At 39.6% G+C, this 25,685-nt stretch overlaps 1 protein-coding gene and 1 pseudogene across 1 annotated transcript; both read left to right on the forward strand.

The window, feature by feature from the left end:
• The first annotated feature begins 5,817 nt into the window (after positions 1-5,817).
• LOC118027155 lies at positions 5,818-5,895 on the forward strand (annotated as a pseudogene).
• A 1,967-nt stretch (positions 5,896-7,862) lies between these two features.
• OSTC (oligosaccharyltransferase complex non-catalytic subunit) lies at positions 7,863-19,182 on the forward strand. Its single transcript, XM_035030257.1, has 4 exons — positions 7,863-8,054; positions 11,998-12,091; positions 14,236-14,433; positions 18,605-19,182. The coding sequence occupies exons 1-4, from the start codon at positions 7,916-7,918 to the stop codon at positions 18,621-18,623; spliced, it is 450 nt and encodes a 149-aa protein (XP_034886148.1). The 5' UTR covers positions 7,863-7,915; the 3' UTR covers positions 18,624-19,182.
• Positions 19,183-25,685: the final 6,503 nt, after the last annotated feature.

Raw genomic sequence — 25,685 nt, forward strand, 5'->3', positions numbered from 1 at the left:
TGTACCCATAATTTCCACAAGACAGGTATTCAAATATGGAAAGGAGCTTTGAGATAGAAAAAAAAGAAGATAGCAATGAACAAAAACCCAAGCCAAATTTTACTTTTCACCCAGCTACTTACTACTACCTAGTTAGCAGTAAGGATAGCATCTTGATTGGCATACTGAGATTTGTTCAGTCTCTTAGAAAGAGCACCTTGGTGGGGCGCCTGGATGGCTCAGTCGGTTAAGTATCCAAGTCTTGGTTTCAGCTCAGGTCATGATCTCAGGGTCATGACATCGAGCCCCATGTCAGGCTCCACACTGAGCGCAGAGTCTGAGGTTCTCTCTCCTTCTCCCTCTGCCCCTCATGCTTGTGCACTCTCTCTCTCTAAAATAAATAAATCTTAAAAAAAGGACAGGGGCTGCAATGTGGAGGGAACTGGGGCAGGATATGGTTGGGTCTGGACTAACAAGTGGTGGTGGAGATGGAAAAGAGGGAACAGACTAAAGAAACGTGAAGGAAGTACAATTGTTAAGGTGATGCACTGAAGCATGAAAAGAGATGGAAGAGCCAGGGGTTCATTCATTGATTCATTCAACTAATATTCAAGGAGTCCTACCATGTGCCAGCAATGTAGAGATGCAGGGAATTCTGTGGTGAAAATACTGTCCCTGACTTCAAGACATTGAGTTTCTGATACTGTAGATGGCTGTCTGCTGGCGCATGGTAATGAACATCCAACTACTCTTACTTAGAATGGAAACAAATTTGGGAACCATTATTATTCATCCCTTACAGAATAGAGCAGTGAACAATACTTGGGTAGAGAGACCGACATGCTCATGAAAGATCAGAAAGAAGATGTCTGCGATGTTCCAACATAATACTACTTTTATTTATTTATTTTAAAGCCTTTTTTAAAAAAGATTTATTCATTTTAGAAAGAGAGAGAGCGAGCACGGGAGGAGGGGTAGCGGGAGAAGGAGAAGGAGAGAAGCAGACTCCCCGCTGAGTAGAGTCTAGGGAACTGGATCTCATGACCCTGAGATCATGACCTGAGCCAAAATCAAGAGTCTGATGCTCAACCGACTGAGCCACCCAGGCCCCTCCCATAATATTATTTTTAAAACTTTATTTTAATTACAAAAGTAATATATGTTTATTGTAGAAAAATTAGGAAACACATGCCATTTCAAAGAAGGAAAACAATCTATAATCTCATCACATGGATATTAATCACCTTTATGTCCCTCAGACTTTTTCAATGTACAGTGCCCAGAAAATGCATACAATAACAAATGGGCCAATTTCTATGTACAATTTTGTGGACTGATTTTCATTACTTTAAACCTATTGTGAACATCTTCCATTTCAGAAAACAAACGACTACAGTATCATTTTTCATGGTTGCATAAGTATTCTATTCACTTATTCATAGTTCACTTAATCTGCTAATTTCAATGCTTCAGAAGTAACTGATGATCAGGTGGAAATTTATTTCAGTAGCTTAAAAAATAATGTCTCTTAAAAATAATAATATCTCTTGAGACCCATACTAATTCAGAACTTCACAATGAGGGATCCTGGGTAATATGGTTGTAGCTTAGAAATCCACATAGACACAATAGGAATCCACCACAGTCTATCTCTTATCAGTATGGTGTCCACATATACCTTTTTGAACTGTGTTTAACTTAATTTTCAAATAAGGGCAGTAGCAACAATATGCTTTCTCCTAACGTAACACAACTATCCCTCATACAACTGTAACCTGCTCTCTCCCAAGAGAAAACAAAGTCCTTTTGTTTATTTTTGGGTGAGAATCATCCCTCTTCTAGATAAGTCATATTCCTTTTTTGATATCCAGTAACTTAAATACTGAGAGGTCAAATATTATCAACAAATATTATACTATATGTGGTGGGAAAATAGGAAACAGAAAGAAAAAATATTCATTAACATACATACAAATATATTCACATTGAAACAAGGAAGAAATACTCATAACTATCACAGTGCTTATTTCTACAGCCGCTCACATGGTTGTAGCTGGTATTTATACTTACAGTTTTCCACTACCTATTCCATAGTCCTTTTGCCCTCAGCAGAAACTTACAGCTGGTTGTAGTTCTTTGTCTGCCAGAGTGACCTACAACTTAATTCCTAAGAGGTCTGGGCCATTACTGGTCCTGCCCTAGTTGTTATTTTCCATAGATTTTAATCATAGAATATGGGGGGACTAAGAGGCACCTCTGGGAATCTCCTGCATCCTAAACACACTCCTCTTTACTGACATTTTGTAGTGGCAATCAAATTTTCCCGTGAATGTCAGGCTCAAACCCCCTAGTCAATATAGCACCCCTTACTTGCTTTTTGATTCACTGGCATGAGTGCACAGAAGTGGTAAGGTGATGGTTTCATCTCTGTTTAGTGGAACCATTGATGTGTCCCTTGGTGGAAGGATTCATTTCCTGGAACTAAAACTTCTAGACCAGCAGAACCCAAAGTTGTAGGGAATGGGAAACAAAAATCTCATTAGGGCATCACTAGAAGTAACAATGAGAGGAGCTGCTCCCATTTTCTATACTTGATTCCTGGACTTGCGAATCCCGGTTCTAAGGAAACGGGCGCATATATTGATCACTGATTTACAGCACATGCTGCATCTTGACAACCATTGTTTGAGCTCCAAGAGGTGTTGACATTCAGCTGGCATCATAACTGAGTTTTCAAAAGGCCATTCCACCATTCCACACAGCTGCTTCAAGGTGATGGGGCACATGTGAAAACCAGTGAATTCCATGAACATGAGCCACAATTCATTTGTTGTCAAACAAGTTTCTTGGCCAAAGCAATGCTATGTGGTATACTGTGATAATGTGTAAGGCATTCTTTAAGTCCACACAATGGTGATTTTTGTAGCAGCATTGTGGGCAAGGAAGAAAAATTCGTATCCATGTAGTGTCTATTTTAGTAAGAACCAAGTGCCTACTGGAAGTGGTCCTATGTAATTAACCTACACCACGTGGGCGGCTCATCTTCCTGGACAATGGTGCTATTTTGTGGGCTCATTGTTGATATCTACTATTGGCAGTTTGGGTACTCAACAGTAGATCTAGCCAGATCAGCCTTGGTGAGTGAAAGTCCACGTATGACCTCCATCCCTGCTGTCATGGCCACTTTGTTTGTGGGCTCACTGAGCAAAGACAGGAGTGATTGGGGAAAGAGGATGACTGATGTTCACAGGATGGATCATCTTATCCACCTGATTATGAATATCCTTCTCTACATATGTTGTTCTTTGGTGAGTATGCACATGGTGCACAAATATCTTCATACTTTGAAATTTAAAGATAGGTCTATCTCCAGACCTCCTCAACAAATTTCCAATTGTGTTCCTTCTAATTCCCTGGCCATCCAGCCAGCCAAATAATTAGTAACTGCCCATGAATCACTATAGACCTGCAACTCTGGCCATCGCTCCTTCCAGGCAAAATGAACAACCAGTAGACTCTGACATTCTGCCCATTGGAAAGATTTTCCCTCATCATGTCCTTCAAGGGAGGCTCCCTCTAAGTGAGGCTGTTGTGCAAAGTCATTTACTTTCATGTACTGCAAGCACATTGTGCAGAACTACCTGTAAAACAGCCGCCCCTTCTCTCCTTCAGTTAACTGGTCATAGGCATTTTCCATAATGCCACAGGTGTAGGTTGGGAGAGAAGAGTCACTGTAGCAGGGATGTGGGTCATGTGCATCTGGATTATTTCTCATGCAATTTAAATATATTTTTAAGATCTACAATGAGCCTGCTCGCCCATATAACTCTTTCATTTGATGATGCAATGCTGCTGTGGACACCCATGTTTATGGGTTGATAGGTTCGACAAAGCCAAATTGGTGATGGAGTGTTCAGGTCTCATGGTAACTTGTTGCTCATGGTCAGTGGCATAGACTCTGCTAAGGTCCAATGGCAGGTCAGAAGCTACTTCTCAGCAGAGATATTTATCTGCAGAGGGATGGCATAGGTTTGCTGCAAAACTCCAGGGCTTCGTGCTATGATTCACCTAAAGGGGCTTGTCAAAAGCTCTATAGAGGCTCCCTGGCTGCCACAGACATTACAAGTGATAATGGATCTGCTGAGTTATATGGCCTGAGTGACAGAGCAGTTTGCTCAGCACACTGGACCTATTGCAGAGGCTTTGCTTATTCTGGGTCCCACTCAAAACTAGCAGTTTATTGAATTACTCATTAAACAGATGGAATAGCATGACCAGATGAAGTCACTACATGATTAAATATACTTTAATCCGCTGTTGTTCTCCAAGATCCTTTTTTTTTTTTTTTTTTTTTGTAGAAGGGTTGAATTGGCTAACTCAATGGGATGTGGTAGGAATTGCCACTCTGCAGCTTTCAGATGTCTGATGGTGGCGTCAGTCTCTGCAGTCATCTGGTTTTGGGCTTTGGTAGATAAAGGCCTTTCTATTGGTTCCACTTAGTCTTTCCTGCCATAAGAGCCCTCACTCTATGGGTCAGGACACCAATGTGGGGATTCTTCCATATCTGAATATGTTTATGCCAACTGTACATCTTAGAATTAATCCCCACATTCTCACCATCTCTAGAAGGAGAAGTAAAATGAAAGTAGTGATGGAAGGAAACTCGTTCCATGTGTCCCTGTTGTTACAATGGGCATGTACCTATGTTTTACTTGTGAATTTTCATTTTCAAAATTTTAAATAATAACAATGATAACAACAAAATTCACAATCTAATATTGTATTAGGAAGAATTTGATACACGTGAGACATGATAGTGCCTCACCCAGTGCCCAGTTAAGCTGGGGAAACAAACACACTCATGCTTAGACAGAACCCAGAGGTTCGTGAGACCGTCAACACAGCTGCTAAACGTCTTTGTAAATTAATCTGGGCTAAAATTGTGTATTATTATCTGACAAAAAACCAAAAAACAAAGCTAATAATTTCCTCCCTAATACATATGCAAAAGAACTAAAGTCAATAGTATCCATAGTCTTGATAGCTCTAGTTTGTTTAAAATTTACTTAAAAACTTATTTGTGGGATTGTCCTTCTTTTGACTGGCAGGGCCGTTCCTGACTTCTAGGCTTTTAATTAATATTTCCTACATTAAACATGAAAATCTTTGCAGACTTCAGTTTTATGCTCGTTTCTTCCTTGAGTGTATATTTGCTTGTGCATAGTAAGAATTAATCATTTTTGCTTTTATGTATAAGTAACTTAAAATGATAGGCTCTACTGTATACAGTGCTTTAAATCTGTGTTTCTTCCAACATTTGCCCTTCTTCATCTATATAAAATATCCACCCACTGAATGATTCAATGGTATGTTTACTTAAGGGTATGCTCTAATGTCCATGGTTATATTCATTATTTCCTTGGTTTTTGGTTACAGAGTTTATGTTGTGTTTAACCAAAACACTTTCTGCAGAAATATTTTTGGTTAAGACACAGATGGTAACAGATGTACGTTTTTATTCATAAAAGGTTTTTTTTAAATACTTGGTTTATAGAATATTACAAAGTCAAATTGGAAAATATTTCAAATTTTAAGATGTTAAAAATAATGAAGAATTGGTTTCTGGAACAAACTTACATTTTGGAACAGAGTAAAAAAGTGACAGTAATAAGTCAATAAATAGATGAATGTGAAGTTTTGACTAGGTGGTTTTATTTTTTACTAAAAAATGTATATTTTTAATTTAAAGAGTCTAGGTTTTTTCCACAATGCATATAGAATTATTTGGTCCTAAAATATAAAGGAAGAAGGATAAACTTGTCCCATCTTAAACATCTCAAGATTATACTTTCAGGGATCATTTCTACAGTTCGTTACTAGAGAAGTTTCTCTGAATGTGTAGAGTACCCACATTAAACATCTCAAATCTTATTTCCATTTAGAGCAATTGCCTTTAGGTCTCATCCAATCACAGACTATACTATACTTCTTAAGTTTCACTTCTCAAGCTTCAGTTTTGTCATATGTAAAGTGCTGATAGTAGTATTTCCCTAATCGAGGCGTCATGAAGATTAAATAAGAACCAGTGTAAATCATTTAATATAGTAGCTGTCAAGCAGTGGTTAATTAATATTAGTTGTCCTCCTGAAGCTCTAAGGGGAGCTTAAAAACTTTTAATTTCTTACAAATCAAAACCACAATGAGATACCACCTCAGACCTGTCAGAATGGCTAAAAGTAACCACACAGGAAACAACAGATGTTGGTGAGGATGTGGAGAAAGGGGACCCTTCTTACACTGTTGGTGGGAATGCAAACTGGTGCAGCCACTCTGGAAAACAGTATGGAGCTTCCTCAAAAAGTTGAAATTAGAGCAACCCTACGACTCAGCAATTGCACTACTGGGTGTTTACCCCAAAGATACAAATGTAGTGATCCGAAGGGGCACCTGCATCCCAATCTTTATAACAGCAAAATCCACAATAGCCAAACTATGGAAAGAGCCCAGGTGTCCATCGACAGATGAATGGATAAAGATGTGGTATGTATATATACAATGGGATACTACTCAGCCATTAAAAAGATGAAATCTTGCCATTTGCAACGACATGGATGGAACTAGAGGGTATTATGCTAAGCAAAATAAGTCAATCAGAGAAAGACAATTATCATATGATCTCATTCATATATGGAAATTAAGAAACAAAACAGAGGATCATAGGGGAAGAGAGGAAAAAAATAAAACAAGACGAATCAGAGAGGGAGACAAACATAAGAGACTCTTAATCATAGGAAACAAACTGAGGGTTGCTGGAGGGGAGGGGGGTGAGAGAATGGGATAACTGGGCACTGGGTATTATATAGGACTGATGAATCATTGACCTCTACCTCTGAAACTAATAATACATCATATGTTAATTAATTGAATTTAATAAAAAAGTGCCTCTCAAATTAAAAAAACTTTCAATTTCTATGTTTTTCCTTATTTTTTTAAGGCAACATAATTTTAATTGTTCCAAAGTTTTGCTTATTTATAAAACTATGGGAACTTCAGAAACATTCTGCTTTATAATACCCAAAAAAACTTCCTATGTATAAATACTGGTTCTGCTGTAAACCCACTTCATTATTGCTGATATTTTGGAGATGGAGTTTTAATAAAGAGAGAAACCAGGATGATTTCAAGATTTTCGGCCAGAAAGATTTTAGCATTTATGAAGATAGGGATGGCTGTGGGAGAAGCAAAGTGGAGTAGAGGACACGCGTTATTTAAAGTAGTATTTTGGTCACGTCAAAGTATCAGCTTTAGGCATCCTGTGGAGATGTCCTCTTGATACTTTTGATACATCTGGACTGGATATTTTAAAATTTTTCGTAATATATTAGTTTAGCAATTATTAGTAACAATTGTTATTACTGTCCCCGCAACTATATCGGGAAGTAAATGTTCAGCAACTGGGGCTTTCCGAGTCTCTTGAAAAATCCGCTAATATAAAAGGTAGAATTTTCCAAACGTTCCCATTCATCCCGCAGCTCTGGGAACCCAGAGCGCCCGCATCCAATCAGCTTCCATATCCCCAGCGCCCGCGAGTGGGAGGGGCTCCGATGGATTAGGTGCCCCTGCTTCTCCGGCTTGGCCACGTCTGACGCCCTGCAGGTCCTTGAAGGTACATAAATCACCTGCCTGTTCGTTGGCAATAATCGAGCTTCTCATTCAAATTTATGATTAAAAAAGCTTGAACACACATAGCTTAAAATCATATTGTTTATCCGTTCTTCATAGTTTTTTCTTTTGCCGCTAGGTAGGCAAACTGCCTTCTAGAGTTGCGGACCTGTAATCCTCTTCCCGGCGCACGCGCCGGCGAACGGGAGGGGCGGGGCTGTTTCCGGGTGGCGCGTGGGGCTTGCGCTCGAGAGAAGCCCCTGCCGCCACCAGCATGGAGACCTTGTACCGCGTTCCGTTCTTAGTGCTCGAATGCCCCAATCTGAAGCTGAAGAAGCCGCCCTGGGTGCACATGCCGTCGGCCATGACGGTGTACGCTCTGGTGGTGGTGTCTTACTTCCTCATCACCGGAGGTAACTCGGGCTGGCTGGGGCCGAGAGGCCCTGAGACGCGGAGAGCCGGCCCGCCGCCGAGGCGCGTCTGTCCGCTCTCAGCCCCCCGGGGGAAGCGCCTCTGTACTCTCGATCTTTTCGGAGGGTGGAGGGAATTTCTGGGGTCTCAAGTATTAACGGCCCAAAGGTTTACTTGCCCTCACGCCCTGTTCTGGCCTCTGAGAGGCTACTCATTGTTCTCACCGTTCTCACGCCCATTGCCTTTCCGCACCTCTAGCATCTTAGCCTAGGGATCCGAATCCAATATACCTTTCAAGCCCGTATTGTTGCTCTCTTTATTGCCTGCCGTTAAGTTTTTTGACAGAGATCCTGGAGGAGTCTAGTCTTGTCCATTGTACTTCCATGGTTGGTCAAGAGCGTTTGGGACTTTTACTTCCTTTGTCTATAGTCCCTGGAACCTTGGAAAAGACTTGACAGCCCTTAGGTTTGTTAGCTCACACCTAAGGGTCTGGTGTTGCTTTTTTGCCCCGATCAACAATAAATGTCAATGGAATTTTCCGAATTCACGGTTTTGATAAATATTTGAGCTTGGAGTTAGATTCTCAGAAGGTGAGCAAAAGTTGAGAATTTAAAGAATTAGGAAAATAGCAGCACTTCTCTGCGGAATGTCATATCCTGTTTTTTGGTTGCTGCTGTTGTTTTGTTTTTTCAAATACAAAGTTGCAAAAGGGGCGTTGTTTTGTATAGTGATGAGTTGGCGATCCAGCTAGTCTGACAGCCACCACCCTTTGAAGCCACAGATTCAGGATTTACTCAAGACTGTTCTTCTGTACTTCAGATTTGGGGATGTGGAGCACTTAATTTGGAAGTTATAAAATCGAAGTGTAAAGATTAGGGACAGCAAAAGTGGCTCCGTTTTTAAGGGACTAGCCATAGACATACTTATTTTCATAGATGTGAAAAGAATTGGTACTGAAGAGGGAAGAATCTGAAACTATGAGGGCTTGGTACTAGAATGTGATTTTGAATCTATTCCCCACTCTCAATTCAGAATCATGATCGTTAACTTGTACTCATTTAAGTAAAACACATTTTGAATATTTTTGATATTGGTAAGATACTGTCCTAGCATTGCATTAGCATTAACATTTACTCAGCACATTAATAGGTACTGTACTGAATAAATGAAAATTAAAATGCATGTGATTAAAAAAAAAAAAATAGAGTCTTCATCTGCTTTTATCTGCTAGCCTCTTTCTCCTAACCCTTACTCCCTTGGAGCCCAAGGCTTTGTTAGAAGCCTCACAGTTTTCCTTCTGTCCACTGATTCCCTGTTGATTGTTGTAATGGGGAGATTCTCCGCTCCAACCCCAGGGGCAGATTGCAAAGGATACCTTTTAGTGGCCAAGGCCATGAGGTATCTCATACAAGGAATCGGTTTTGCCACTGGAAAGGAGTCTCTTCTAAAAACTGTGAGTGTACTTGTATAAATAAATAATATTTATTGCTGAGAATTATTCAGCAAATAATGCATTGAGCCCCTATTAAATTCCAGGCACTTGGTACTGGGAATAATAGTCAGTGAAACATAAGGATGCTGTCCTCCTGAAGCTTGTAATGTCATGGTTGAGACAGGTTAAATATCACAAATCTTTTTCCACAGAATTATTTTTTTCATTACAAATTACCAGAGATTCATTGAAGGGAAAGAACAAGAAGTTACGAGAAAATAATGGGAGTTGGGAACATCATTTATATTGGAGTGTGGTTCTTAGGGAAATGACATGTTAGCCAAAAATCTGAAGAATTGGGGGAAAGGAAATACTAGGCAGAAGGAAAAGAATGGATAAATATGGAATCAAGAGACCAATTAGGTGGGTTTTGTAGTTGATTGAGACTATGTTGGTGGCAGCAGAGATGGAGGAAAGTATAATGAAAGATAGTTTGGAAGTACATTCAGTAGGTCTTGATGGATTGATTGGATGTACGGATTGATTGGAGAGAATGAAGTATGAAGGAATCTTAACTTTGAGCATCTGAGTAGATGGAAGGGTCATTTTCTGAGATTGAAGAGATGAAGGTTTTTTGGTGGGGAACGGTGAACCAGAGGTCACTTCAGGATATGTAATAGTTGGACATAGCCAAGTACAATTAGCTGGCTATGTCAAGTTTGCTGCTGTGAGTCTAGAATTGAGAAAAGAGGTCTCCATTGAAATTGGTTAATAACAGATTTTTTTTGAAATCCTCTCGTAAGCCAGATATTGAAGAACATAGAGAAAGTCCCTGTTCTTAGGGAGCTTACATCTAATTCTACTGATGCTAACATTTGATAGGTATTGGCACACTGACCATCATTAATCATCAGCACATGGAATTAAAACCCTGGGAAGGGATGAGATCAGTTCAGGAGAGAATGTAGAAAAAGAGGACAGTGGATCAAGCCCTAAGGAACTCCCAACATTTAGTGGTTTTATAGAAGAGGAGGCCCTGCTAAAGGTGTAACAAGAAAACGTGGACAGGAGTGTCACAAAAGCCAATTTTCCTCCAAATAAAATGGATTTAGTAAACTGGATTGAGTGCCACTGGGAAGCCTCCTAAGATAACTGAAAAATGTCCTTTGAATTTGGCAACATGGAGATTACTGGCAACTTTAGCAAGAGTAAGATCAGTGGAGGCAGATGCCAGGTTGGAGTGAGTTGAAGAATGAAGGGTAAATGAGGAAGGGGAAAAAAGTTTACCTTTTTTTTTTTTTTTCTTTCCAGTAGGAAGTCTGACTTTGTTTCAAAAAGGAAGTATAGAAATAGGATGTTAACTAGGAGGGTTTGGAGTCAAGGGAGAGTTGATGTAGGGAAGGAGAGGTTGAAAATATAGACAGGAGGAGAGCTAGCCAAAGGATCCAAATCTGTGAGAAGGTGGAAGGGGATGGAGTCCTGATCATTGCAGAAGGAATCCCACATTGATAAGAGGAGGGACTCTTTTTCTCTTGTAGCCGGAAGGAAGGAGGTAAGGATGGATGCAGATGCTACTTTATAGATTCGGTGGTGGTGGAGAGATTAGGGAATTCCTGTGTGATTGCTTTGTTAGTCAAGGGTGAGGGAGACACAGTCTTATTATGCTTAAGAAAAGCTGGAAGTGAGGATGTTGGAGAACAGTAGAAAAGGTAAAGAGTAGATGTTGGCAATGGGAGATTGGGGAAACTATTAATGTTGATGGACATTAGTATTAATGATCACAGTGACATTGTGACCTAAGTGATGGACATTAACGTTAATGATCACGAATCTCTAGTATTGCTTGTCTGCTTGTTGGTATGATTTAAAAATGTCTCCTTATTTTATATTTAAGCAAGAAAATTTATCTAATTACCTCTCAATTGATAGAAACATATTCAAGCATACGTGGAACATTTTCTTGAACTAAAATATAGCCTTAATATTAAATCTCCTTTATTGTGGAGAATTGGAGTATCTTGAGTATTAGAAGCAGTTACTGAATGAATTTCTTTTATCAAATACCTGTTTTAGAGATAATATTCAAAAATATTGAGTTGAAGTTTTGAATGGTTTATCTAAAGTTTAGGAGATTAGCTGGGTTTCACTTGATTATCATAATATATCACAGCAGTCCTATTGAAATATAAATGAACCTTTAGAGACATGAAAACTCTAACCCTTTTTAAAAATTAGGAATCCAGGGGCTCCTGGGTGGCTCAGATGGTTAAGCGTCTGCCTTCGGCTCAGGTCATGGTCCCAGGGTCCTGGGATCGGGCCCCACATCGGGCTCCTGGCTCAGCGAGGAGCCTGCTTCTCCCTCTCCCTCTGCCTCTCTCCCTGCTCATGCTTTCTCTCTCTCTCTTTCTGTATCTCTGTGTCTCAAATGAATAAATAAAATCTTAAAAAATAAAAAATTAAAAAAAATAAAAATTAGGAATCCATTCTAATCTATACTATTGTCTTTCATATAGGAATAATTTATGATGTTATTGTTGAGCCTCCAAGTGTTGGTTCTATGACCGATGAACATGGACATCAGAGACCAGTAGCTTTCTTGGCCTACAGGTAACACTTACTTTTTTTTTTTTTTTTTTAAAGATTTTATTTATTTATTTGCGAGAGAGAATGAGAGACAGCACGAGAGGGAGGAGGGTCAGAGGGAGAAGCAGACTCCCCACTGAGCAGGGAGCCTGATGCGGGACTCGATCCCGGGACTCCAGGATCATGACCTGAGCCGAAGGCAGTCGCTTAACCAACTGAGCCACCCAGGCGCCCCAACACTTACCTTTTTGAATGGTTTGGTGGGAAGGAAGGTTGCTTGGATATGGATGTTTTCTAAAAATGTAGTGAAACCTGTGGGTCCATCTGCATTTAGGTAATACCTAAAATGCTAACTTCAGAGATGGCAGGAAGTGGGCAAGAATAGAAGTATGTTACTTATTTATAGGAAATAAAATATTTCACAGTGATTGACGTGATTGCTTATTTAAAGGAAGGTATTGATTTAAAATACATTTTGGCTATTCTGGGGATCAGCAAACCGCGGGTACCTATTTATTTGTACGTCATGTTTTATTGGAACTAGGCATGCCCATTTGTTTATATACTATCTGTGGCTGCTTTCAAGCTACAGTGGTATGTGTGACATAAACCATGTGGCCTGCAAGCCTAAGACATGTACTGTCTGACCATTTAAGAAAAAAGTCTGTGGACCCCTGGATTATACTATCAAATAAAAAAAAATAATTTTGGAGATTTGGGCATTCCATTTCAGTAATGAAACACCATTCCAGTGTGGTTTGGTTCATCTGAGCAGTGCTTATAGTACTGCTTTCTAAAATCCACTTGAGGGGCGCCTGGGTGGCTCAGTCGGTTAAGCATCTGCCTTCGGCTCAGGTCATGATCCCAGGATTCTGGGATCGAGCCCTGCATCGGGCTCTCTGCTCAGCGGGGAGCCTGCTTCTCCCTCTCCCTGCCGCTCCCCCTGCTTGTGCTTGCTCTCTCCCCCTCTCTCTCTGTCAAATAAATCAATAAAATCTTTAAAAAATAAAATAACCTCCACTTGATAACTGTCTACCAAATATAGCTATATATTTGCATTTACACTTATTTTAATGGTATTCCTGCATAGAATATTCCCGAAAAGATTATTGTGATTCTTCGGGAGTGAGGGAAGGCGATCTTGATGGTAGGGGAACCCTTCATAGTGTTGTCATTGGCACTGTTTGAATTTTGACCCTAGTGCATGTATTGTGTTTTCAGTTAAAGCAGTTAGCTAACAAAAAATACCTCCCGTCACATATACCTATGTATAAATTATCCCTTTAACAGAGGAATTTGCTTTTTGGGGATCCATGAACTCAGAGTTTTGAAAGCTCTGTATTCCCAGAAAAATCAGATATACATATATATAAAAATTTGCATATAATTCTAAGGGTTTATAGATTGCTGGAAATCCTTGTGGGGTTCATGGAGCCCTGGGTAAAAACACTTTTAAAATTTTCCCTTTGAAACAACATTATTTTTATTGATTGATTATTAAAAAAGATTTATTTGTTTATTAGAGAGGGAGAGCGTACACACACGTGAGTGGGGGGAGGGGCAGGGGGAGAGAATCTTCAAGTAGATGCCCCACTGAGTGTGGAGCCCCATGCGGGGCTTGAGTCCATGACCCACTGAGCCAAAACCAAGATGCTTAACCAAACAGATGCTTAGCCATCTGAGCCAGCTAGGTGCCCCGAGAGGTTTATTAATTCTCATAAAACTTGTAGAAACATTTCTAACCAAGTCAGAATTTGAAATTGATAATAGAAATTTAAATGCCATAATTTTTAAAAGCTAAACAAAAGTTACGGGTAAAGAGTTCATATATATACACTAATTGGCTTTTTAAGCTAATAAAATCTCAGCACTGATTTTACATAGACAGTTGTGTTAGTTGAGGTTTTAAAACTTTATGAATAAAAGCTCCATGAAGACACAGATTTTCGTTGTTGTATCTCCAGACCCTAGAATAGTGCTTGATACATAATAGGCTCTCAATAAATTTTGTTGACAAGAATACACAGAAATGTGGTAAAATAGTTTTACTGGTAAGAATAAAAAATTAGCACAAAAATATTTTAGCAGAAATAGGAATTTCAATCTAAAGACAAGTATTTTATTTTTCTGGGAATTTTCACTTACTGTTTCGCTGTGGTCTTTTTCAGAGTAAATGGACAATATATTATGGAAGGACTCGCATCCAGCTTTCTGTTTACAATGGGAGGTTTAGGTTTCATAATCCTGGACCGATCGAATGCACCAAACATTCCAAAACTCAATAGATTTCTTCTTCTATTCATTGGATTCGTCTGTGTCCTATTGAGTTTTTTCATGGCTAGAGTATTCATGAGAATGAAACTGCCGTAAGTTATTAAGTACTTTGTATAATCAGCAATTTAACTTCTGTTGCAAGGTGGTAAAATAATTACTTGGATCACATAAAATCATGGGAGATTTAATTTAACCTTCATTTAAACAGATAACAGTTTTGAGAACTAAAGAAATTTGTGACTTGCTGGAGGTTATAGCTGTGGTTAGTAGCCAAATTGAGATTCGTAGGTCTTTCTGAGTGTTATCTCCGTACTGTTATTTTACTGTAACGTCACTGACTGGTGATACTGTTTCTTTAAATTGCTTTTTGGTTAATCTATAAAATATGGGATTCCAGTAGTAATAGTGATAGTAGGGAATATTATTGCTGCTCTTTGAGTACTGATATGAGGAAAACCCATTAAGCCTTGGACAGGAAATTATTGCCTCTCCAAAAAGTTGGGAAAAGGATTTCGTGTGTGTGTGTGTGTGTGATGCAGCTAAATCTAGGATTTAAATTCTTACGAGGAAGGAATTTATGTTTGCAGGCCTGATAAGAAAATTTTGTTGCAGAAAACATACAATATCTTTAAAACAAAAACAAACTGGTTTTGTGGCAACTTTTATAATTCCATTTGAGATCGTTATTTGAAATGTGGACAAGTCTGATCACATTTCCCTATATTCTGATTGCACCTATGGATGTATTAGGAACTGCAGAAACTTTGGGCAAACATACCATACAAAGATTAGCTCTTAGTAAATTCATTTTTTAGGGAATATGTTAAACATCAAGTGTCAATGATACTGATTTCTTAGAACTGATACTCCCTTATTTTATTATAAGAGACATTAAAAGGGAATACAGTAATGTGTGTGAGCTTCACAAGTTCACTTGTTCTGTGGCTTCACCTGCCCATTGTCTCTAACACATCTGAAGTAGAATGGGCAGACTTCCCCTGGGAAGTCAGAAGTACTTAATCCTGCAGTCATGTTCACATCTTAGCAGGGTGGGAAAAGAGAGCAGTGTCCTTTGTCAGCTGAATATCTGTGTAGCCATATAGTTCCCTCAGACTCCTCTGCCAGTGGCTCTTATTTTTGTTTGGGGAAAATAGTTTTGGGGCACCTGGGTGGCTCAGTTGTTTAAGTGTCTGCCTTTGGCTCAGGTCATGATCCCAGAGTCCTGGGATTGAGCCCTGCATCAGGCTCTGCTTCTTCCTTTCCCTCTGTCCCTCCCCCTTGCTTGTGCTCTCTCTCTCTCTCTCTCTAATAAATAGAATCTTTAAAAAAATAGTTTTGGCCATTGGCTAAATTGTATGAAGAATTACGTACTTCAGCATCCTCTTTTTGTTCCTCTTTTTTTTTTTTCTGCCCTGTTGGTAAAGGTATATTGGTATGGAAGAGGCTGAACTTTTCCATAGCCAAACAAGAAAAGAGGAGGCTCCCAGAGAGATCAAGAGGCTACTACAAATTAAGCAAAAGAGATGGAACTTTTGTAGGCATATAGCAGAACAGAAGTGGGCTGGTTTTGCCCATAGAACGAGATTTATTTTTATTCTACCTAAGCTGCTCATTCTTCCTTATGGTTTTAGGTCCTCTCCTTAGGATGTGAGTGCTTTTCTTTTTAGCTTGGGCATTTGACATGTAGGATAATAGAACTATTTACTGCTTTAAAAAAAAGCTTTAGAAAGTGCTTAATTAATTCTCTGGACTGCCTCCATCTTACGGTTTCAATTATTTATGTAAATATTTGTCTTCTTGTCCCCATTTGTAGGCCAGCATCCAAAATTGCTGACTAAGTGAACAATAGGAAATAGGGTATACTCCCTTTATATATACTCTCCCAGGTGTAAATTATATTTAGATTTAATCCAAGCAGAACAATGGTCTAAACAGATAATTGCTTCTTCCTGTAAATTGTCATGCAGCCTAATCTAGGATTTAAATTTTTAAGAGGAAGTAATTTATGATTCCTTTTTTGATATGATTCCTCATCTGCACCTCCTAAAGCCTGGTTCCTGGGTGCAGAGTGGGAAGAAACGGACCATTTTAGAAAAGAAAGGGAAGCAACAGTATTGCATTTTCTGGAATGTTTGTAGGCCCCAGACAAGATGATGAGCCATGTCTGTGGGCCTACATGTTGCACACAATAGGGCCATGGTTAGTATCACCAGCAAGGAGGGGATATGTCTGTATTTTTGCACACAAATGATCTTTGATGTTCTAACATATATAAACAGTTTGATGCATAGTAAGTGGAACAGCAACAACAAAAGGACATTAAAAAACACCGGTAACCAAGGGTGTTTTCAGATAAAATAAGTTGCTAGCATCTGAGATAAAGGATGGCTATGCTGTGTAAGATTCATCATGATAACCTCCAGGGTTGAAGTCTTTCACAAAGAGTTTGATATCTTTAGTAAGAGGAACCTTTAAAAAGGAAAAAACAATAGCAATGAATTGGTACTTTTAGTTTTATATTTTCTTTTATGCTCTTTTAGAGACCTGATGTCTTCCCTACAGGTAAAATTTTACAAATCAAAACATGGCTTTATTTGATGCCATATCTTTTGTAGAAACAGGGGCACTAAAAAAATGAGTATTTCTTGACTATTTACATATATGACAGTACATTTAAAGTGAAAAATCAAATTGTAGTGCCTAATATTTTTATAGTACTAGTACAAAGTTACAGAAAACCAGTTTTCATTTTGAAAATAAAATACTTCTCATATAATTCATAAGATACTGTATGTGGGATTGTGTCTGTGCCTTGGGTACCTTTTAAATGTGCACAGGTTTAAAGAAATGATGTTTGGGTACTGGGTGGGAAACTTTGGTATAAATTTGTGCTTGGTTCTTCTGAAAAATAATGGTCATTAGATTCTCTAGAGTCTTCACTATTAGGGTAGTTTTGACCTAAAAGAATCGTAAAAGTGAAAAAAATAAGAGATGGCGTGCTGTGTCATGTGTTGATGTCCTAAAATTAGGCAAAGTGTTTGGTGGGAGTGGAGAGATGGGTTTCCACTCTTAGGCGAGTCTGTTATGAAGCTGTATAAAATAGTCTATTGAATAGATATTATGCAACTCAGGACAAAAGGCTTGTTTTATTTTCTGTTTGTTTATTTTTAAAGATTTAGTTATTCGTTTGAGAGAGAGTGGGGGGAGGGACAGAGGGAGAGGGAAAGAGATTCTCAAGTGGACTCCGTGCTGAACGTGAGCCCTACTCCCGGCGCTGACAATTCCAAGACCGTGAGATCATGACCCGAGCTGAAACCAATAGCCAGATGCTTAACCGACTGAACCACCCAGCCGCCCCCAAAAGGCCTGTTTTAGTCAGAGTGACAAAAATTGCCTTTTTAGCAGTTTGAGCTGGTGTTTATTAAACCTGATGAGAAAAGCTAGGGAGCTCCTGCCTAAGTCCTAAGATCATAGGATCAGTTCGGAGAAAAAATTCTAAAGGAAGGGGGAATGAAAAATAAAAGTAAGAAAATAATAGTACTTTACTCAATTAATGTCATTTAGGGACTAGGAGAATGCATATACATGATTTTTCTGTGTAATTGAAATTTAATTCTACATGTGCTAAAAAACGTTATTTTACTCCTTTTTGACAGGCCACTTTATGAAGTGTTTGTTTTATTGCCTCTGTAACATTCACATTTGCATTTAGCAGATATTTATTATTTGATAACTGTTACTTGCTGGACACTGAACATGAAGCATAATTTTGCCTTCTTGACTCAGGGTCCTTTCACATTTAGACTTAAGTAGACACAACAGCACTTTTCAGTTTTTTAGTTGATTTCCTTAGTGTAACCCGCCATTTCTCCATATTATTATTGTATACCTATTGGCATTTTCCTTTCCTTCCTCTTCATTTTGTTGTTAATTCTGTGATTTGAGGAAATAGATAACCTAGCTGTGTGTTTGCATTTTAAATCAGTCCTGGTTGAAGGAGAGCTTCATGCCCTGCAGGTGTGTGAGTGTCTTTTCATTTGCTTGCAGGTTTGGAGCATATTGGTTTGTAACTTTATCCTTTGAGGGGAAAGGATAATGGAAATGAAGCCCAGTAATGTAGTGAGGCAAGATGCGAAATAAAAACCGTAAGGAGGAATCACACAGTTACATTTTCAGATTGTCATTTGATTCATCATAAAATTTGGGCGCTTCGAAATGTTGCTTTGTATTCACTTTTTGTGTTTATAAATTTTATTCCTACAGGGGCTATCTGATGGGTTAAAAAATGCCTTTTGAGAAGAAATCAGTGGATATTGGATTTGCTCCTGTTAATGAACTTTTAAAGGCTGTACCAATCCTCTGATGTAAAATATGGAAAAAGAGTGAAACAGCAGAAAAGAAGCATCTAGTGAAAAATCGGAAGCATATTACTGCTTGAACTAGAATGTCTGCTTGGTATCAAAGAGACAAGCTGATCACAGTATTTTTTCCTGCTGGCCTGTGCTGATGTCCCAACGATGTTAAGTGACATTTTCTTCTTAGTTTTTCATTTCTTAAAATATACTCCATTTCTACAACTATAATGTTGAATAAAGTGATTATTTTTTACAGCCCCCTTAACATTTTTTGGAGATGACATTTCCAGCTTTCAAAAATTAGTGTAAAATCAGGTAGCAAGATCCCAAAAGCTGAGAACTCTGGGCAGATGATCAGCTTTACCTATGGTGCTTTGCCTTTAAACAGAGTGTGTGAGAGGACATTATTCAGGTATGTGTGCAAGACTGTTTCCGTGCACAGTAAGATGTATGAAAGGAGCAGAAATAAATAATTTTTCTAATTAATAACTTTTATATTTGTGTTTTATGAGACTGATGTGCTGCCCACAGCGCCAAGAAGGCCGCTCATGTGTGTGATTTATTTTTTTAAAGATTTTATGTATGTATGTATTTATTTGACAGAGAGACACAGCGAGAGAGGGAACACAAGCAGGAGGAGTGGGAGAGGGAGAAGCAGGCTTCCCGCGGAGCAGGGAGCCTGATGCGGGGCTCGATCCCAGGACCCTGGGACCATGACCCGAGCCGAAGGTAGACGCTTAGTGGGGAGCCCAGTGTGGGGCTCGATCCCAGGACCCTGGGATCATGACCCGAGCCGAAGGTAGACGCTTAGTGGGGAGCCCAGTGTGGGGCTTGATCCCAGGACCCCGGGATCATGACCTTAGTGGAAGGCGGATACTTAACTGACTGAGCCACCCAGACACCCCTATGTATGTGATTTAATTAACTGATGGTATGAACTTTTTGGTCCATAATTATTCATTCTTGTGACTCTCTCAAGCTACTCTTAGTAGGTCTAAGGTCTCAAAATGTAGTTGACAGGTTATCTTGTGAGGTTGCAATTCTGTATCCCTATAAATATTCAAGCACGGGCTGCATATATATGTTGTAAATGTGGTTGTATGAGATGAAAACTCCCTTCAGGCATTCATTTTCAGTAATTCACACAATTTTGAGCACATCTAAAAACATCTCTACACCAGTCGGGTCTTGCCCTTCTTCTGTGCAGGCCTTTTGGTTCTCCCTGACTAGCCGTGGACGTCACTTCTCTAGTGGCTCCATTACTTCTTATCCCAAGATCTTTAAGTTTACAGGAAAATTCTCTCAGGCGATTTTTTTTCTAATTCCAAGGATGATTTATATGTAGCCATCCATTAAATTAAAAGATTCATTTATTCAAAAAGTTTTAAGTACTTACTATATGCCAAGTGGCCTTGAGGACTACAGGGGTGAATAAGACAGATAAAGACTGTATTCATAGAGCTTATATTCTTGTAGGGAAACCAGATAAACAAAAGATAGAAAATGGTTGTGAAATGTCAGATACTGATAAATGCCAAAACCAAAAATAAATGAAGTTACTCGTCTGTACTGTAGTGATGAGAGACGGGAGAGGAGGTTGTTCTACCTCAAGGCTCAGAAAAAGGAAAACAAGACCTGCATTTACTCACCAACTTTAAAGGCTTGATTTAACTTTAATTGTATTTTCTGTTATTTGGCTGTATTTTAAAACCTTGGTTAAACCAGATGGACAGAAGATAACTTAGGACTTCCAAAAGGCCTTTTCCTAAACGGAGTAGTGAACAGTTCCTGTTAAACACCACAAGATGGCGCTATTGAAGTTTGGTGTGTTTTTGTCTGCTCTTTTAGGGTTTTGTTTTTGTTTTTATCATAAATGTATCTTTGCTGAATACAATGAAATATATTTAAATAACTGCTGATAAAATTGCAGGGTTTTATGTGAAGAAAAAAATCATTGTGTCTTGTACTGGACTTAAAATGCTTTTAGGATACAAGTTAAAATGGCACAGGCTGAAGGGAAGCCTTTCAAGTATTATCATTATTAACATCAGCAGAAGTTAAGTGAATGAGAAAGAGACTATACTGATAGGCTAGATTGGAAACAAACTAGTCTGATTTTACTCCAGAATTCTCCAGGAGTTGATGCTAACATGGAGTGAGGAGTGCAGAATGGTCCCGTGAAGGGTAAAGCAGACATGGAAGGCTAACCAGGGGATGCTGCCATTTGGTGATGCGGAGCTGACAGAGTAGCCGTCAGGCCCATGGGAAACTCCGGAGAAGAGCCTGCCTGTTGGAGCAGTTGGGTGGAAATGGCCAGTCCCTGCTTATCACTGCCGGGTCTTCGGCCTGAGGCCACCTCGAGATGAGCAGGATCGTGGCCAGAAAGCTGAGATGTGAACCCTGACAAAGCCAACAACTGGAGGCTGCCACCTAGCCCCATGCCTTGCAGTTAGCAGTGAGTCGGTCAAAGGGATCTGAGTGGCACGCCTCTGCCACAGATTCATGAAGAAAACATCACAGGATTAAAAGGCGAGCAGAAATCCTGTGTATCTAGATAGTAAAAGAAATTGTGCTCTGATTGCCGGTACTTGAATTGGGAAGTGTGAGGTGACTTAGGTTCTTAGTAAATGGTGCATACCTGAAGTGTAGAGCTGGAATAAAGATTGTTGTCCCGTTTCGCTAGTAAGTAAATTGAGATTCATTTGCTGCAGTGCTTGCCTCCACATAGCAGACCACTTGTTTCCATTATGTGCTGCTATCTTCTGGTACAGAAGGTCAGTCCTTGAACATAGTAATAAGTCTACATTTGTTGATGAAAGACATAATGCCAGATGCTGGGTTAGATCAATGAGAGGTTATATCGAAAATGAGGGGTTATATAAAAAATACAAAAGCTTGTTAATGTGGAATTTATAATCTAGTGAGTATATACAAATTGGCCAATCCTCTCTGCTTATAGGAGCACATGGGAGGAGCACCTAAACCCAGATTTGGGAGGAGGAAAGGCTTAATTTGTTGGAACAGTGGGCCTAAAAGTTTGAAATACAACTACACTTTTCCCAAAGCTGCTTTGTTTTCCTTGTTTTGCTTAATGTACAATATACAACATGTACTAAGACTCTTAACTGCAATGAGAGAAAGCGAGGCTATCTGAAGCAAAGGGTCATTTATCAGGACACTAGAGTGTCATGACACTCAAGGTAAGCATGCTGCTGGGCATTAGGAGTGCCAGAATTGAGGAGATACTACTATAAGGACTCGTGTTTATTTCTGACATACTCTATGATCTATCTGCTCTATGCTTTTCTCTATATACAACTGGTCACTTCTATTCCTCTAGTTGAGAGTGGTGGGAATCATTCCTGTCAACCTAGCTTGATCCTTACACTTGACAGCTTCAGCCACTTCAGACGACATTTACAGTGATCTTTTTAAAGGCGCCTCTTTCAAAGGAAACCCTACCTTTTCCCTCATCTTTGGCCTTCCTGCCCCAGCTGCACCCAGTTGACAAGCTGCCTCTTTGCAAGGTTATCCAAAGTCCAGTTGTTATTAAATTAATGGAGTTTAGTTCATATAATTTGCCATAAATTATGTGAGACAATTCAAGTCCTAATTTCATTGTTCATGATGAGATGTCCTCTAGCTTCTGTTGAACCTGCCAGTGATGGAAATCTTTTTACCTCTCAAGGCAGCCCATTCCATTTTCAGATCTCTCTTTTTTTTTTAGTGAGGGGGAGAGAGAGCGAGAAGGGGGGGTGAGGAGGGGCAGAGGGAGAGGGAGAGAGAATCTTAAGCAGGTTCCATGCCTAGCGCATGAGCCCGGGGTGGGACTCAATCCACAATCCTGAGATCATGACCTGAGCTGAATCAAGAGTTGAATGCTTAACTGACTGAGCCACCCTCAGATCTCTTTGTCTTTTAAAAAGCTATCTTCTGGTTTGCTTTAGTTCGTTGGCTTCAGGTCCACTGCTTGTGTCTGTATCTAGGCATATCTAACTGTACTGTAATGACAGCCAACAGTTCCAATATTGAAACTCTTACGAGCCTCCATGCTTTCAGGCCTACTGTTACTAGCTTTTCAGGCTCAGAAACGTGGGGTCTGGTTCCTTTAGGATCACTCTTCTCTCACTGCACTCTAGGTTGTTTATATTCCTTTAAAATAAGTTCCCTGAAAGACTGTGGGTTCTTAGATTGACTTAGCCATTTTGGTGGTTACATACTTCTCATAAGCTTTATTAATTATCAGGATTTCTACAATAGTTACTGTGGATCTCAACGGACGATACCACGAGTTACCAGGAGCTCAGAAGGGGGGTCAAGTCAGATTTGGATTCCTATTTCAGCTCTGCCAATCACCGGCTGTGTCACCATGGCCAAGTTACCCAGATTCTCTGAGCCTCATCTTAGTAAAATAAAGATAGCAATACCCACCTTATAGGAATGTTCTGAGAATTAAATGAGATAATGCACAGCCTCTGGAACCTGTCAGGTGCTCTAGATGCTCTAGCAATGTTAGGTCTGTACTTATCTTTAGTTATTTTCCCTTCACCCCCTGTAGTTTTATTTAATGCATGATTATGCATTCTCCTCCCCGGGGATAGGAGTGGTGGATATGTGCACACATAGGCATGTGTGAGCACTATAATTGAAGCACGGAATGTCTGCTTTTTATGTCCATTTAAAAAAGTGTTTTTACGACTTGCGTTGTATCCATGGCAGGGTGGAAACAGTTCCACGCGGCAGACAGCATGACGCCACCATCTACTGAAGGCCAAGGAGCTGCCTTTGGTTAATAGATGGTGTGTTGCCTCTTCAGAAAGTCCATTTCTTCAGATGAGTCCTGATGAGGATGAACCTTCACACGTGCCATTAAGTGCTTATGTTGGCCACCGTCCCACCTCAGAAAACGGGTTTTCTCTTGACAGCAGAGTGTGGGCGCCAGTCTAAACACTGAGCACTCAAGGTCTGACCTGGTTCATAGGTTGGAACAGCTATAATTCGGAGTCCCCTGGACTGTGGTACTATTTTAACTGAGATGACAGGAAATTATCTAACAATTTTAAGCCCAGAGAGCACACGCTGTACTGTATCTTTTCACATAACACTTTTTATATTTGTAGAACATATTTCATCTTTTCGCAGTGCCCTCACATCTGCTATCTCATGTAAGTAGTGACGAGGTCCCCTAGTTATCTTTTGGGTCTCTTAGTTCATAAGAAGAAATAGGCTGAGTCAGCAAGGGGAGGTACTGTGCTGGGCATTCGATCCATAGTATTTCCAATCCGTACAACAGTTCAGTCTAGTAAATAGTGCGTCTCCATTTCACAGGGATCAGCTGGGATGGACCTAAAGTGTGCCTACCTCTAAATTTCATGTACTTTCTATTAGGACATCATCCTATATTTTAATTCATCTTTTTATTTTATTTTTTTTAAAGACTTTATTTATTTATTTGACAGAGAGAGAGAGACAGTGAGAGAGGGAACACAAGCATTTTAAAAGTCAGTGTCTCCCCTAATGGTGGAGGTCAGGGTGGTGGTTGCCTTGAGAAGTGGGATAGTGACCAGAGGGGAGATGGGGGGCACTGCCTGGGTTGCTAATGTTATTTCTCGATCTGGGCCCCATGTCGTAGGGAGTATACACTTTGGGAAAATGAATTGAGCTGTACGCCTAGGATCTGTGTCCTTTATGAATATTACATTTCAGTAAAGTTTTTTTTAAAGATTTTATTTATTTATTTGACAGAGAGAGACACAGCAAGAGGGGGAACACAAGCAGGGGGAGTGGGAGAGGGAGAAGCAGGCTTTCCGTGGAGCAGGGAGCCCGATGTGGGGCTTGATCCCAGGACCCCGGGATCATGACCTGAGCCAAAGGCAGATGCTTAACAACTGAGCCACCCAGGAGCCCCTCAATAAAAAGGTTTTTTGAATCCAGCTTTTCTTTTGAAAGCGAGCTCTTTACTTATCCCCAGAATCTAACACTGTGCTTGTTTGTTGCAGTGAACAAATTTAGCTCATGTGCATTTTGCTCATTTATTGTGGATAAGTGAGTGCTAAATACATAGACTCAAGAGAAATTATTGCTTCTAAGAGTGCTGCTCAATCTTTTGGGTCATAGACCAGTTGAGGATCGGATTAAAATTATAATAAAAAGTAATAATCAAAGCATATAATTCTATATCAGGCACTGTGCCAAACTCTTTATATGGTTTTATTTTACCTGCACCACACACTGTGAGGTGGGCATTATTATTCTCATTTTATAGATATGGGAATCAAATCTCAGAGACAAAAACAACTTGACCAAGATCACACACTAGTGATCTAGGAATATTTAATCCAAGAGTCAAACCCACGTTTTCCTGCCTCCCCAATCCATCCCCTTATCTACTGTACACTGCTTATCTCTAGATACTCTTGCCAAAAGAATGGACTCTTCCCTCTCTCTCACCCCCTCCAATACACACACGCACACACATATGCACACTGTTGCCTGTTATTTCAGGAAGCTCGAAAACCTGAAGTACATCATCCATAGACAGAGTAAGAACCAATTTAAGAAAGCTTTCAGGTTGAAAAATAGGACAGAAGAAACTTTTTCAAAGAGGACTAGACCATGGGAAAACACTCAGATCATTATTTGATGAGGTTGTGGTTTTGATATCTTACACTGATTCCTGTCATTTTTCATGTTAGCATTTTAATATATAATATGTAATATATTCAAAGGAATATATGAAGCAGACATGTAAATTGAGAAGCATAATAAAATGAACAAAGTCCCGAGAACCCATAACCCAACACAAGCATTAAAATATTACCAAGACCACCGGAAATAAATAAATAAACAAATAAATAAGTTTACTAATGTGGAAAATAGAAAAGGCACCTAATGCACTCATGAATCCCATGGGGAGATTTCCAGGCAAAGCACCAAGTGTCAACTGGCTTCTTCTAGCTGCACATAATGACACGTGAGAAGAGAGAAAC

This window comes from Mirounga leonina, unplaced genomic scaffold (assembly GCF_011800145.1).
Source record: "Mirounga leonina isolate KUSES-001 unplaced genomic scaffold, KU_Mleo_1.0 Mir_357, whole genome shotgun sequence".
Taxonomy (NCBI): Eukaryota; Metazoa; Chordata; class Mammalia; order Carnivora; family Phocidae; genus Mirounga; species Mirounga leonina.

Bases quoted from the DNA above. Each gene is read 5' to 3' on its own strand.
- OSTC (XM_035030257.1), top strand. From the start codon at position 7,916: ATGGAGACCTTGTACCGCGTTCCGTTCTTAGTGCTCGAATGCCCCAAT. The intron at 8,055-11,997 runs GTAACTCGGGCT...TCTTTCATATAG, and splicing joins TTACTTCCTCATCACCGGAG to GAATAATTTATGATGTTATT. The intron at 12,092-14,235 runs GTAACACTTACT...GGTCTTTTTCAG, and splicing joins GTAGCTTTCTTGGCCTACAG to AGTAAATGGACAATATATTA.